At 43.8% G+C, this 15,143-nt stretch overlaps 1 protein-coding gene across 1 annotated transcript; it reads right to left on the bottom strand.

Moving 5' to 3' along the window:
* Positions 1–12,999: 12,999 nt before the first annotated feature.
* Positions 13,000–13,311, bottom strand: LOC121132971 (40S ribosomal protein S15a-like). The gene has a single exon (XM_040728471.1). It carries the CDS (start codon positions 13,309–13,311, stop codon positions 13,000–13,002), a length of 312 nt encoding a protein of 103 aa, XP_040584405.1.
* Positions 13,312–15,143: the final 1,832 nt, after the last annotated feature.

Raw genomic sequence — 15,143 nt, 5'->3', positions numbered from 1 at the left:
AGAGAGGAGAGAGAGACAGAGAGAGAGAGAGAGAGAGAGAGAGAGAGAGAGAGAGAGAGAGAGAGAGAGAGAGAGAGAATGAATAAATAAATGCCTGGTCCTCTGGGCACAAAGGACTGGATCATACTGGACACTGCACTGATTTTATAAGTCTGCCACAACCAAAACTCACATCACTTTAAGCACAGAAACTGTTGCTTCCTAGCCTACCTTGGAGGCCAGAAGTCTGAAAGTGAGGTTTGCCTGGGTCATGTTCATCTGAAGCTTCTAAGGTAAGAACCTGCTTGCCTATTCCAGTTGCTCGTAGCCCTGGCATTCCTTGGCTCAAGATAGCGTCATAGCAACCACTCCTCTCCTCCTGACCCTCCTCATCCGCGTCTGTCTTGTGTCCCAGTTTCCCGTCCCTTGCATGGACCATAGTCTTTGAACTAAGGCTCTGCTCTCTGATGTGTCCTCATTACATCTGCAATGACCCCCTCCAAGAAAGGTCACACTCTGAGTTTGGGGAGGTAGTATGTCTTTTCAAGGAGGACACAGTTTAACCCATATCAGGTACCTTGTATAAAGAGTCCCAGAGTCAATGTCTTCTCCTGGGACTTTGGCTTTGAGAATGAGATTCTAGTCCAATAGGGAAGTTGAAGCTATTCAAGGACTAAGTGGCAGAGAATGTGTGTTTACCAAGAGGGAGGAATAAAAAGGAAGCTGAGTGAACATGGATGGGGAGGCTGAGGGGAAGGCTGAGGAAGGAGCCTCTGGAGTAGCTTACCTCCAAGCTGCCTCTCTGTATCTCTCCTGCTTTTCTGCCTTGGGTTCCCGAGGTGCCCTGTGTGCTCACAGAAGACCTGTTTCCTTTGCTCAAGGGAGCTCAACTGTCTCCTCTTGCTATAAACAAAACAAAAAACCAAGCAAACAAACAACAACAACAAAAAAAACCAACAACAACTAGAAACAAATAAAAGGATTGTGTTCATTTTCAACAGTTGCTCCAAGACTTTTCCATGAACTTAATGCAAAGACGACCAAAGTTACGGCCTTGCGGTTTCGGGGCGGGGGGGAAGTCTGATATGGGCTTCACTGGGCAGAAATCAAGGTGTCAACAGGGCTACCGTCCTTTCTGGAATCTCGACCCCTGGACCAGCTGCATTGTTGGCTGGTAGTCCCTTCCTCCATCCTCAGAGTCAGCAGTGTCGGGTTTGGTCTTTACATTGTCCTCTCTGCTTCTGGAGCTAAGAGAAGTTGTCTATTTTTAAAGACTCGTGTAATTTTAATTAGCCTGCGCCCATGTATATAACCTAGTCCATTCTCTGGTCTCAGGTATCTCAGCCGCTAACCACACCCATTGACAAATTCCCTTGTGGGGTAACACGGCTGGCTGTGTGTGATGGGTATTTAGGATGTGTAAAATTTCAGGGTTAATTATTGTGTCTAGCATAAAAGTACAAGAAAACTTACCATGAACATTTATCATGAGATAGAAGGCCAATGGCTTAACTGTCATGTAGTTTCCCTTAAAAAATTGCTTCCTTCCATTTAACTGCTCAGTTTGAAGTTCTTTCTGAGGAACACAGGGTTAACATTGTCGTGTTCCAGGACTTTACTTAGCTGCCTTTTCATAGCTGGAGTTTCAGAAAGACACTAAGCGAAGGCATATTCCCAGAAGAGCTGATGAGAGCCAGGGAGAATGGAAAAATGGTGTGAAATCTGTGCCCTATCGTGAAGGTTAGTTTTGGTTATCGACTTGACACAATATAGAGTCGCTTGGGAAAGGAGTCCCAGCGAGAAACTGTCTAGGTTAGGTTGGCCTGTAGGCATACCTGTGAGGATTTTAATTGAGTTGGTTTATGTAGGAAACCCCACACACTATGGATGGCACCATTTTACCTGCTGGACCCTGGACTGAATGAAGAGGAGAGCATGAGTGGGTGCTAGCATGCATGCATTCGTTGCTGGCCACTCTGGACTGTGGGTGAACGGTGACCGGTCCCTTCAGGCTCCCACATTTGCTTTCCTGCTGTGACTGATAAGATGGACCTGGAACTGTAAACCACATAAACCCTTTCTCCTTCAAGTTGTTCTTGTCTGCATATTTTATCACAGTAAGGGAAAAGGACACTTAAGACATTCACTGGCAAATTGCATGTATTAAAATGAAATTACTGAAGGGAAGCAATTTGCGAAGAAATTAAAATCTAACAAAGCATGATGACACACACCCGTAATCCCAGCAAATCTTAGCAAAGAGCATATCAGGAGTTCAGTACAGCCTGGGTAGTTCAGCAAAGCCTGTCTCACCCTGGAGAGGCTGAGAACTCAGCGGTTGCTCAGGCCACGGGGCTGCAAGCTCCGGCTGTCTCAGTCTAGCGCTGAAGGTCTGGTGGGTTCCTGCGGAGCCATTGGTCTTCAGGCCATGTTGGAGGCCCAAAGAAGCTGGGTTCTGACACCAGGAAAGAAATGTAGCATTGGTGGCGGCAACAGCGGCTAGATACACTGGCTGACCAGGAAGATGTAGAGACAATGAATTAACAAATCAACAAGCAAAGGGGTTCTCTCAGATTTCCCTCTCTCTCTCTCTCTCTCTCTCTCTCTCTCTCTCTCTCTCTCTCTCTCTCTCTCTCTCTCTCTCTCTCTCTCCTCCCTCCCTCTCTCTCTCTCTCTCTCTCTCTCTCTCTCTCTCTCTCTCTCTCTCTCTCTCTCTCTCTCCCCCTTCCTTCTTTCTCTCCTTTTCTTTTTTGGAGGCAGGATCTCACTATGGCTGGCCTGGTATTTGCTAACAGAAGCTAGGCCAGCTTCAAACTCACAGTTTTCCTCCTGCCTCAGCATGCCACATGCTCGGATCACAAGCATTTCGTCCAGAAGCCTCGTCAAGAATTGTACCCCTTCCATGTTCTCTTAGCCTTCACTCTTGTTCAAAGGATCCATCTACAGCTTTATGGTATGTAGAGTATGTGAGCTATAACACATATTTGAAAACATCCATCTTCTCTAGTTGAGCATAAGCTTAAAAGGGCAGAAGCTTGTCATGTTCTCTCCCGAGCACTCCGAAAGGCACCTGGCATGTCCTGTTTGCTGAGTCAATACTCGTGTTTACCTGCCCCTCTGGACTGGTCCATTCACTTAGCTAAACCCTTTGTCAGGATAGCCACGCCAGACTTAGCACAGAGGAGATTTGCTATTTCTTTTTGCTCTTTTGTTTATTTTGTTTGTTGAGGTCTCATGTAGCCCAGGCTAGCCTCAAACTCACTATGTAGCTGAAGATGATTTTGTGTCTGCCGTGTGTTTGTGGGTACCCATGGAAGCCAGAGGAGCTCATTGAATCTCCTGGAGTTGGAGTTACTGGCAGTCATGAGCCACATGATATGGGTTCTGGGAGCCAAACTCAGGTCTTCTAGAAGGACAGACAGGAAGTTCTCTTAACCACGAAGCCATCTCTCCAGCCACCAAAACATTGTTTTAAATTAAAAGACAAAAATAATCATGAGATTGATAGCATAGTTCAGTGGTAAACCACTTGCCTAGTATGTAGGTACCCTGAGTATGACTTCAGCACTAGAAGGCAAGAAAACGGAAAAAAAAAAAACCCAACCTCAACTGTGTCATCATACAAGGCACACTGGTGTTTCCCTTCTGTGGCCACACCCATCTCTCCCTACCATCACTAACCCCTGGCAACCACTAATCTGTTCTCCATCTCTATAATTATGCTACACCACGAGTGATACAGAAATGGAGCAAGCCAGGAGTTATCCTTGTGAAACTTGCTTTTTTATCCACCCTATATAATTCCTTTACCATCCATCCAAGCTGTTACTTGTATCAGTAACATTGTCCTTTTAAATTCAGAATACTTTCTCATTATGAGGACAGACAAATCCCAGCTCATTTATCCACTCATCCATTACAGGATATTTGGATGGTTTCCAATTTGGCGCTATTACAAATAAAATTGCTATGAACATTTGTATACAAGTTCCTGCATGAAAATGAACCTTCATATGTCTTGGATAAATGCCATATATATATATATGTATATGTATGTATGTATATATTCACTTTGTTTGTTTGGGTTATTTGTTGTTTGATTTCGGGAACAGACAGTTTTGCAAATGGTATCATTTTGTATTCACCAACAATGTGAGTGACCCAGTTTCTCTGCAGCTTTGCTAGCATTTAGTGTTAAACATGATGTGTGTGTGTGTGTGTGTGTGTGTGTGTGTGTGTGTGTGTGTGTCTGGGAAACCCAGAGCCTCATATATGCAAAACAGACATTCTACACATTTTTATTATGCAAATTTGCATTTAATTTGCGTTTCTCTAATGGCTACTGATGCTGAATTTTTGTTAATCTGCCGTCTAAATGTTCTTTCTCTCTCCCCTCCCTCCTCTTCTTTTCTTTTCTCCCACTTCTTTCTCCTCTCATTCCCCTACCCCATTAGGATCTTGCTGTGTTGGTCAGGCTACTTTTAAATTTGAAGGAAGTCATCTTCCTCAGCCTCCCACATAATATGGACCACAGAGCTCACCTCTATACCCAGCTGATTATTTACCCCCTTGATGAGTTACCTGTGCATCTCGTTGGTTCATTGAATTTGTAATTGAATTGTTTCATTTTGTTGTGGTTTTGCTTTGTGATAAAGTCCCATGTATCAAACTAGCCTCCTTGAATTTAATACATGCCCAAGGATAACCTTGAACGATCTTCCTGCCTCTACGTCTTGAGTCCTGGGATTACATGTGTATGCCACCTCTGTTTTAGAACTGTTGAACTTTTTAAATGTCATTTTCAAGTCTTTTGCCTTTGTTTTGTTTGATTGTTTGCTTTTTCAAGACAAGGTTTCTCTGTGTAATCCTGGCTGTCTTGGAACTCTCTCTGTAGACCCAACTGGCCTCAAATTCAGAGATCTGTCTGCCTCTGCCCTCAAAGTGCTGTTATTAAAAGCATGTGTCACCATGCCTGGTTTAGTTGTTTTTAATGGTGTGTGTGTGTGTGTGTGTGTGTGTGTGTGTGTCTGTCTGTCTGTCTGTCTGTCTGTCTGTCTGTCTGTCCGTCTGTGCTGTGCTGCTGTCCATAGAGGCCAGAAGAGTCACATCCCTCTGGAGCTATGTTTACAAGCAGTTGGGAGTCACTCAACATTGGTGCTGAGAATTGAACTTGGGTCTTGTACATGTTCTTAACTAATGAACCATCTCTCTAGCCCCTCTTTTCATTCTTTTGAAATGTCTTTTGCAGAGTAAAAAAGTTTTAATTTATCAGTCACTTACCAATATCAGCATTCTGTCTTCTGACTCTGCCTAGCAGGAAAACTGTAAGGGCCAGTAGGGATGGAAGAGACCAAGGAAACAAGGCCTTCTAGACCCAACAAGACTGGTGTACTTAGGAATTCACAGTGACTATGTGTGGCAGCATACATGTAGCCTACACAGGTCTAAGCCAGATGAAGTTCCAAAGGTGAGAGGTCCCCATCCCTGACCCAGAAGCTATGTCCAATTGATAATCACTCAAAAGAGAAAACTTGGTTTTCACCAATGGAATCTCACTAGGTATACAAACCACTCTTTTTTTCAATAATTTGTTTTTATTTTGTGTGCATTGCTGTTTTGCCTGCATGCGTGTCTGTGTGAGAGTGTCAGATCTTGGAGATATAGACAGTTGTGAGCCGCCATGTGGGTGTCAGGAATTGAACCTGGGACCTCTGGAAGAACAGCCAGTGCTCTTAACCACTGAGTCATCTTTCCAGCCACCCTTTAAACCACGCTCAACGCTTAAGGCCAGGACCCAGAACCTGCAGCAGATAGCCAACGCAAATGAACGCAATGGTATTTTCGGAATTTTTTTTTGTCTCATAATGCTTGTTTGGGGATTTCCCCTCACCTACAGGTCATTTGCTATATATTATGGTTTCTGGTTTTGTGACGTCATGGAATTTCTATGTGTTCTGTGTGTGCTAATGTGTGTGCTTCTGTGCCAATATGCTCTTTCTTTGCCCCCCCATGCGTTTGTTTTGTCCTATTCAAATTTGTTTGCTTTTACCTTACTTTCTTTTACATGCTTTTTTGTCTTCTTTTTCTTTTTCTCTTTCTTTCTTTTTTTTTTTTTTTTTTGTTGTTTGCTTTTCAAGACAGGGTTTCTCTGTAGCTTTGGAGCCTGTTCTGGAACTTGCTCTGTAGACCAGGCTAGCCTCAAACTCACAGAGATCCACCTGCCTCTGCCTCCTGAGTGCTGGGATTAAAGGCGTGCGCCACCAACACCCAGCTGCCCGTTTGTTTTCTAGTGAGGGGGAGAAGAGTTCGAAAGAAAGGGTATGGATTTGGGAGGGTGGGGCAGTGGGGAGGGTCTCAGAGAAGTTTGGGGAGGAGAAACCATAATCAGAATATGTTATATAAAAAGCAAATCTATTTTCAATTAAAAAACAAAAAAAAGAATTCCTCCAGTAAAAGTCCTAAATATTTTCCTTTATATCCTTTTAAAAGTTTTGCAAGAGAGCTGGCTTAGCATTTGAAAGAGTGCTTACTTCTGCTGCAGAAGACAAGGTTTCATTCCCAGAACCCACAAAAAATCTCAAAATCGCCTGTAACTCCAGTTCCAGGAGATCCAACACCGTTTGGCCTCTGTGGGCACCTGCATGCATGTGATGCACATAAACTCAGGCAGGCACACACCCATACACATGCACAAAGACACACATACACGCATACACAAACATACACATACACACACACACACACATGCACATACACACATACACACATATACAAATATACACATGCACACATATACACATGCATACGTATGCACACACATATACATACAAATAAATAAATCTTGAAAAGTTTTGTGGTTTTAAATTTTCATTTAAGTCCTTGGTTCTTTTGGAATTAGTGTTTGTTTGAGCTATAACGGCTAGTCCCAGCTTCTTTTCCTTTGATCTATAGGTACCTAATTGCCATAGCACCATTTATTGGTAAGCTTCTCCTTCCACCACTGCTTTTGCTACCTCATCAAAAAACTAACCAGAGAGCTGGAGAGATGATGGGTGGGCGCTTAAGAGAAGCGGCTGCTCTTCCAGAGGACCCAGGTTTGATTCCCAGAACCCGCATGATGTCTCACAGCTCTTCTGACCTCTCCAGGCACCATGTAAAACATCTATACACATAAAATAAAGATATAAAGGTTCATGTCTTTTTTATATATATATTAACCAGAGACTGGCCAGATGTGGTGATGTACACTTTAAACCCAGCGCTCTGGAGACAGATGCAGGAGGACCTCCATAAGCTGAAAGCCAACCTGGTCTACATAGTGAATTCCAGGCCAGCCAGGGCTGCATAGTGAGACCTTGTCTCAAAACCAAGAATCAAACAAAAACACTAACTGCAGGGGCCATTGAGCTAGGTGATCAGGTAAAACCGTACTTGCTGCCAAGACTGACAACCTGAGCTTGATGGCGGGAACCCAGGTGGTGGAAGGAGAGAACAGACTCCCGAAAATTGTTCTCTGTCTTCCATATACGCTGTGGCATGAGTGCAAGTGCGTGTACATACACGCATGTACACACTGAGATTTCGATAAATGTAAACAATTTAAAACTAACTGGACATATTTGGAGCATATTTATGTTTCATTGAAGTATATATCCACTCTCCTGCTAGTATTGCACTGCCTGGTGTCTTTTGCTTTTAGACAGGATCTCATGTAGCCTAGGTTGGCTCAGAACTTATTATGTGGCCAAAGATTTCCTTGAACTCCTGATCTCCTTGCCCCTACCTCCCAAGTGCTGGGATTGTAGGCATGCTACTCCCAGGCTTTGTATACACTAAGCAAACACTCTACCAGTTGAGCTACATTTCTGTTCCTGCACCATCTTGATAACTGGAGTAGTCCACCTAAGTACTGGGCAGTATTTTTCAAGAACTATCTTGCATGATGATTTGAGTGTAGCTGACTCAATAGTAGCTCCCTTGTCTAGCATGTGGGAGGTCCTGGACTCTATCTCTAGTATCACACACTGACGAAATCTCGGCTCTCTAAGGCCTTCCAACTTCCACTCAAATTTTAGAATAAACTTATGTCTGCAGAGAAACTTCATGAGATATTTTAAAATCAAGAACAATATTTAGAGAAAAAAGCTCTGTTTACAAGAATATCATTAGCTAACTGCTCACAATATCTTGGCGTTTTGTACCAATCCAAACAGTCATTGGTTTCTCCCTTTGGATAAATCTGCTTTTGTAAATTTTTCTCTGTCATAAATACCAGAGCCACAGTTCATTCTAGTGTCTCATCTTCTAGTGGCATGTAACTGTCTGAGGAATTACTGCTAACAACCAGAAGAAACTATTATTACCCACGAGATCTGTATTTCCATTCATTTTAGAATCTGAACAAATCTCACTTAACTCTCCAGCCAGAGGAGCTTCCTGCAGAAGCCCGATAAAGAGACTGAGCTGTGGAACTCAGGTCACAGATGCTGTGGAAATCCTGCCATTGTCACTCTCTGGCCAGGCTAAGGACTCTACGATACTCAGCTCCTGCTGTGATGAAGCAAGAGGACTTAAAGACAAATTTAGAGGAAGAAAAAGAAGAAGTCCTTGCCACATTGAGTCTTCTAATCCACGAACACGGTATGCCTAAGAGTTGAGTTGCCTTTCACTTATTCCTTTAACGTTAATTTTTCATCATATAGATTCTGCATGTGTTTTGTTAGATATATAGTTAACTTTTCTTCTTGTTTTGTTTTTGAGACAGGGTCTCATCCTTGAACTCTGGGCTTCTTGTTTCTGTCTACCACATGCTGGGATTACAGGCACAACCCCAGCCAATATATTCAGTGTTGAGAATGAAACTTGGCCCCGTGGATGCTAGGCAGGAGCTCTACCAATCGAGCTACAAACACAGATTTCAGTTGTTTGTTGTTGAGGTTTGAAAGTTCTTGCTGTGGGTGGTGGCACACATTTTTAGTCTCAGCACTCAGGAGGCAGAGGCAGGCAGAGTTCTGTGAGTCTGAGGACAGACTGGTTTACAGAGGGAGTTCTAGGACAGCCTCCAAAGCTACGCAGAGATACCCTGTCTCCAAAAACAAAAACAAAAATGCTCTTGATATTACTGCCTTACTAGATGCATGTTTTATAAAATTTCCTCCAATTTTGTAGTTTTTTTCACTTTCTTGACAGTATCCTTTGATTTGAACAAGTTAATTTTTTGCTGTTACTTTTTTTGAGACATGGTTTGTGTAGCCTTTGCCTCCACCTGCCAAGTGCTGGAATTACAGTTATGTACCAGGTAGTCATGGTATAGTTATACATACACGTACGGTAAAGATGTATGTATACACATATGTAGGTGGATCTTTTTGTCTATCCAGCCAGCTCCTAAATCACGACACAGAGACCTATTTTTAATTATGAAAGCTTGGCAGATATCTTAGGCTTGTTTCTAACTGGCTCTCGTTGCTTAAATTAACCCATATCTATTAATCTACATTCTTTTACATGGCTTAGTTACCTTTACTTTGTAAGACCCATGCTGCATGCTCTGAGTTCTGGTGTCTCCCCATGACTTGGGTTTTGTTCTTTCTTTCTTTCTTTCTTTCTTTCTTTTTTTTTTGTTTGGCAAAAAAATTATTAGAGATTTATTTATTTATTTTTGGCTTTTCAAGACAGGGTTTCTCTGTATTGTTTTGGAGGCTGTCCTGGAACTCACTCTGTAGACCAGGCTGGCCTGGAACTCACAGAGATCCGCCTGCCTCTGCCTCCCGAGTGCTGGGATTAAAGGTGTGCGCCACCAACGCCCAGCTTAAGAAATGTATTTTATTTAAGTGTTTACCACTGTTTGCCTTCATGTGTGTATTTGTACCGTGTGCATGCCTGGTGTTGGAGTTCAGTCGAGGGTGTCAGATAGCCTGGACCTGGAGTTCTGGGTGGCTGTCAGTCACCTCATGCGCTCTTAACTGTTGAGCCATTTCTCCACACCTCCCCTCTCCATGTGTTTTAATAGTAAGAGCTCTGACGTTAAGAAGGGTGAGTCCCCCAATTTGGCTACTCTGAGTCCCTCATAATTCCATGTGGATTTGAAGATTGTCTGTTTCTATGAAAGATGCTGTTGGATTTCATTAATTAATTTTCAGTTCTGGGGACTCTCCCCGAACCTTGCACATGCTAGATAAGCATTCTACTGCTGAATGTATTTCTAGCCCTTAAAAAATGTTTCATTCTTGCCGGGCGGTGGTGGCGCACGCCTTTAATCCCAGCACTCGGGAGACAGAGGCAGGCGGATCTCTGTGAGTTCGAGGCCGGGATGGACCAATAGCCTCCGAAACAATACAGATGTCTCGTAAAAACCAAAAAAAAAAAAAATTTCATTCTTTTACTTTTTAAGATAGTCTTTCCCAGGTTAGCCTTGAAGTTACTCTGTAGCCCAGGCAGACCTTGTCCTCATAATCCATACACCTCAGTCTCCTGGGGAGTTGACATTACAGACTTGGGCTACAAGGTCTGGGAAGGTTGTTGGAATTTCTTAGGGAAAATGTCAAATCTGTTGTTCATTTCATACCTTAACCATGTTGAGATTTCCTACTTTGAACATTGACTTAAGGTTTTTAAAATTTTCTTTCATTAGTATTTTAAGTTTTAAATATGTGTTTATTTTATGTAAATGCATGTGCGCTAGAGTGTATATATGTGTACCATGTGCGTGCTTGAGTTCAAGGAAGCCAGAAGACTGGATTGGGTTTCCTGGAACTGGAGTGGGTCCACCATATGGGTGCTGGGAATTGAACCTGGGTCTTCTGGATGAACAAGTGCTCCTAACTGCTGAGATATCTCTCAGCCCGTATTTTATGGCTTTGTATGTACAGGTCTTTCATCTTCCTTGGTCAGAATTACTCAAAAGTATTTAAGTCTCTTAAATTTTATTATAAATGTAATCGCTATCTTAATTTCCTCATTCATTGCTGCTTTATGGGAACGAGAGATAATTTCTTTATTTTTGGAAAGGAAGAAAGAATAGTACAGAAGTCACCCACAAGGTGACTCAGTAAAGGCCAGTGCAAGTCTTCAGTTTTGAATCTACGTTGCCAACTCCTCTGAGATTGCTCCCTCGGCCTGTTTCCATTTTGACTCTTCCCTATGCTAAATGTCTTACTGAAAAACAAACACTAGAGAAGGAAGAACTGGAAAATGCAAGCTACGCTCCAGGTTCTGGCGATAGAACAGCTGAACTGTAAGGAGGTATCCACAGAGACCGGATAACTAGGTTTGCTCACTCCTCCCTGAGCGAAGGGCCCACAGGCGAATCACAAAAAGTCAACCGTGATTACTTGACCTCAGAACGCCAAGATCTTTGAAAGGAATGACTCAGAAATCAAGAAGCTACACGTAGCAAATCAAGTTCTGTAACGCCTTGGTAACCTCCGGCAGCTTCTCACGGCCCTGACAGCAGAATTGTGCCGGGACATGTAGACAGGCCTAACACTCTTGAATCGGCGTCTTAGCACCGCGCTGCAGACCAAGAGCGCATCAAGTCATGCTCAGCTTGGACAGACTGAGCGCTATTGAAGGAACACCGGGAAATCTTCTTCTCCGTCCTCACGAGCGCGCTCCTTTCCCGTAGCCTCTTCCTGCTTCCTTCTGTGTCTAGGGAGCAGCACCGGGCTGTGTCGCCATGCATGACCACTTGGTCCCGCAGCTGTGGACAGCGCCATGAGGAGAGCTCCATTGGCATTTCCTCTGCCTGCTTTCCTGCTTCCCTTTGTTAGGTCAACAGAGCCTCCCCCAAAATTAACCCTGAAGCCTGGTGAATGGAGTCATACACACACAACAAAATCTGGGAAATTAAAACAAATTTCACCTTTCCCTTCCGAGAAGAACATTCTGTCTCAGAAAAACATCTTAAGTTCTTTAAAAAAAAATGATCATCTTATGTGTATGAATGTCTTGCCTGCATGTGTCTATGGACCACCTGTGCGCTGTGCCTGCAGAGGCCAGTAAGGGTGTCAGATGGTTATGAGCTGCCGTGTGGTACTGGGAACTGAACCTTGGTTCTCTGGAAGAGCAGCTGAGCCATCTTTCTTCCATCTGCCCCCAAACTCTTGTCAGTTCCTTCTTCCAGCCGTGCCTATAATTTAGCATTCAGGAGCTGAGGCAAGAGAAGTGCCAAGAGTTCAAGGACAACCGAAGTACACATCACAAACAAAACCAAAACATCCCTCTCCTATTTCCGGTATTACGGTACAGTCCTGCAGTCTGATGGTTTGGGCTCCTTTTCTTCTTTTCTTTTTTAGACAATGGGTCTCATGTAGTCCAGGCTCACCTCTAGCCCATTATATAGCCAAGGGTGACTTTGAACTTCTGGTTTTCCCACCTCTACCTCCACTTCCCAAGCAGCAGTACCATAGGCAGGGGCCACCGTGCTTCACCATGAATTTTCCTTGTCACTACCAAGAAATGCCAGGCAAGGAATGGTAGAGCCTCCTTCATAGTTTGAGCAATCACCTTTGGACATTTTTATGGGGTGTGTGTGTGGGGGGGGAGAGAGAGACAGAGAGACAGAGAGAGAGAGAGAGAGACAGACAGACAGACAGACAGACAGACACAGAGAGAGAGGTACCTGAAGAGGACCTGGATTGTAAAGCAGAGACAAGCCGAGCGTTGGTGGCGCACGCCTTTAATCCCAGCACTTGGGAGGCAGAGGCAGGCGGATCTCTGTGAGTTCGAGGCCAGGCTGGACCGACAGCCTCCAAAACAATACAGAGAAACCCTGTCTCGAAAAACCAAAAAAAAAAAAAAAAAAAGTAAAGCAGAGCAGGTGACTGTCTCAGCACATGTGGTCCTTCCTTCCTTCCTTCCTTCCTTCCTTCCTTCCTTCCTTCCTTCCTTCCTTCCTCCCTCCCTCTTTCTCCCTGCTCCCCCATGGAGGATTTTTACTCATGTGTTTCACATCCCTAGAAAAGGAATCCTGTGTGTTTCGCCTTGCTTCATCGTGGTCCATGATGCGGGCTGAGGCTGTCAGTACAAAAAGGGAAACTGACCGGATGGGGGCAGATCGCTCCGCCATTTTCCTAGGTCTTTGAGCTGCACATCAGCTATAGAGCCTATCACTCCACATTTATTCAACCTGCCTGTGAGGCTCACAACGACTTCCCTAGCTCTGTGGTCATCTGTGATTTCAAATTCACCGAGGTAGCCGTGCTTCATCGCCACAGTTAGGAGCTGAACGATGACTTTGGCACAGGGCCTGATGAGGATCTGGTGTTTGCCTCTCTTCTCAGGATCGTAGATGCTAGTGAGAGCATCAGCCAGGACATTCACACACACCATGGAGACGGCATAGAAGGATCAGAGGCTCGCTCTTCCTTCCTTCCTTCCTTCCTTCCTCCCTTCCTTCCTTCCTTCCTTTCTTTCTTTTGTTTTTTGAGACAGGGTTTCTCGGTGTAACAGTTCTGGTTGTCCTGGAACTCGCTCTGTAGACCAGGCCTCAGACTCACAGACATCCACCTGCCTCTGCCTCCTGAGTGCTGAAATTAAAGGTGTGCATTACTATGACCAGGATCATGAGAGCTTTGAAGGCTGGAGGCAGTATTCCATACATTAAGAAAGAAACTCTGCTGGGCAGTGATGGCACACGCCTTTAGTCCCAGCACTTGGGAGGCAGAAGCAGGTGAATCTATGAGTTCAAGACCAACTTGGTCTAAGTATCAAGTTCCAGGCCAGCCAGGGTTAGTGTTAGGGTTAGAGCCAGTCTCAGAAAACAAAACTACCCATGGCAACAATCAGCCAGGAAATAAGTGGAGGAAGTTCACAAAGTGTCAGTGTGACTTAGGCTCCAGGGTAGCTTTCTGCCCAGCGCAGATGGAGACAGGTTATAACAGTGATTTCATTTTTATCACAGGAAAAAAAAAGAAACCCTGAAGAATATCATTACGTTTTAAATTATTTTTTCTGTGGGGATGCTATGCCCTAGGGGCATAGCCTATTATACTTTTTCATAAATCACAAATGACTTCCCTCCAAATGGTCCCTTGCCTCCAGCTTCTTGCCCATCACGCTATCATAACATTGTGCTATTAGTTATGAATGATTAATATCACTCCCCATATCATTTACATTTTTATTACCAGTAGAAGTGTTAATACCTCTGTCATGTGAGTTTTTTTTTATTAATAAGTTTCCCTGTTTACTCTCAACTACATCCAGTTACCGGCCCAACCACACTCTCTGTTGTGGTCATGGACTCCTCACACATGTCTTTGTCTATTTTTCTCTTTCTGATCTCTTCTAGTCACACTTCAGTAATGGGTTCAAATCCCACACGATCCACTTCTCACACTGACTTCTCTTTGCTAAAAATTCTCATGGCGTACTCAAATATACCTCATTTTTAGCAGCTAATCAAGTGATTAATATGTAAATACTAAATGAGCTAAACGCATATAGTATGTGAGCTAAATGCTATGTGGATACAAAGACTATAAGAAGGTAAGTTCCACTTGAATTTAGAAGGCCTCTTTTGATAGTTTCAATGGTCAACTTGACACAATCTAGAATGCCCTGGGGAGAGGATCTCAATGTGGGATCTCTAGTTGAAGCTGACTTGTTGGTGTGTCTGTGGGCGATTGCCCGGATTGCACTAGTTGATACAGGCAGGCCTGCCTGCCATGGGCAGCACCATCCCCTAGGCAGGGGATGCTGGACAGTGTAAGTACAGATGAGTACCAGTAAGCATGCATGCGTCCATTTCTCTCTGCTAGCGATGGTGAATGCTTCAATTCCCTGCCTGAATTCTCCACATGATGGACTGTGACCTGAAATTGTGGGCCCAGAATAAGTCCTTTCTCCCTTAAGGTTTCTATTGTTAAGATATTCACCACAGTGTCAGGAAAAGAACTAATACAAAAACAAGCCCCCACATTGAATTAAATTCCTTCCATAACTCTGGGGACTCGGGTACCAATTAAGAGTATCTGAAGTTTAGTAGCCAATTTGTTCTTGAACAACAAGGGTAATAGAAACTATTTTTGTTAAGTGAGCTAGGCTGTGGACTGTTCTTACAGAAACAAGGAGAGGAGGGAAAAAAAACTGCGCTATTGAGTCGCCCGATCAGTCACAAGAAGTTACTCAAGGTAACCAGTCTCCTAGCCTCCCTTGCTATT

The sequence above is a fragment of the Mesocricetus auratus genome, unplaced genomic scaffold (assembly GCF_017639785.1).
Source record: "Mesocricetus auratus isolate SY011 unplaced genomic scaffold, BCM_Maur_2.0 Super-Scaffold_100019, whole genome shotgun sequence".
NCBI lineage: Eukaryota > Metazoa > Chordata > Mammalia > Rodentia > Cricetidae > Mesocricetus > Mesocricetus auratus.
This window is presented reverse-complemented; position numbering and strand designations above follow the sequence as displayed.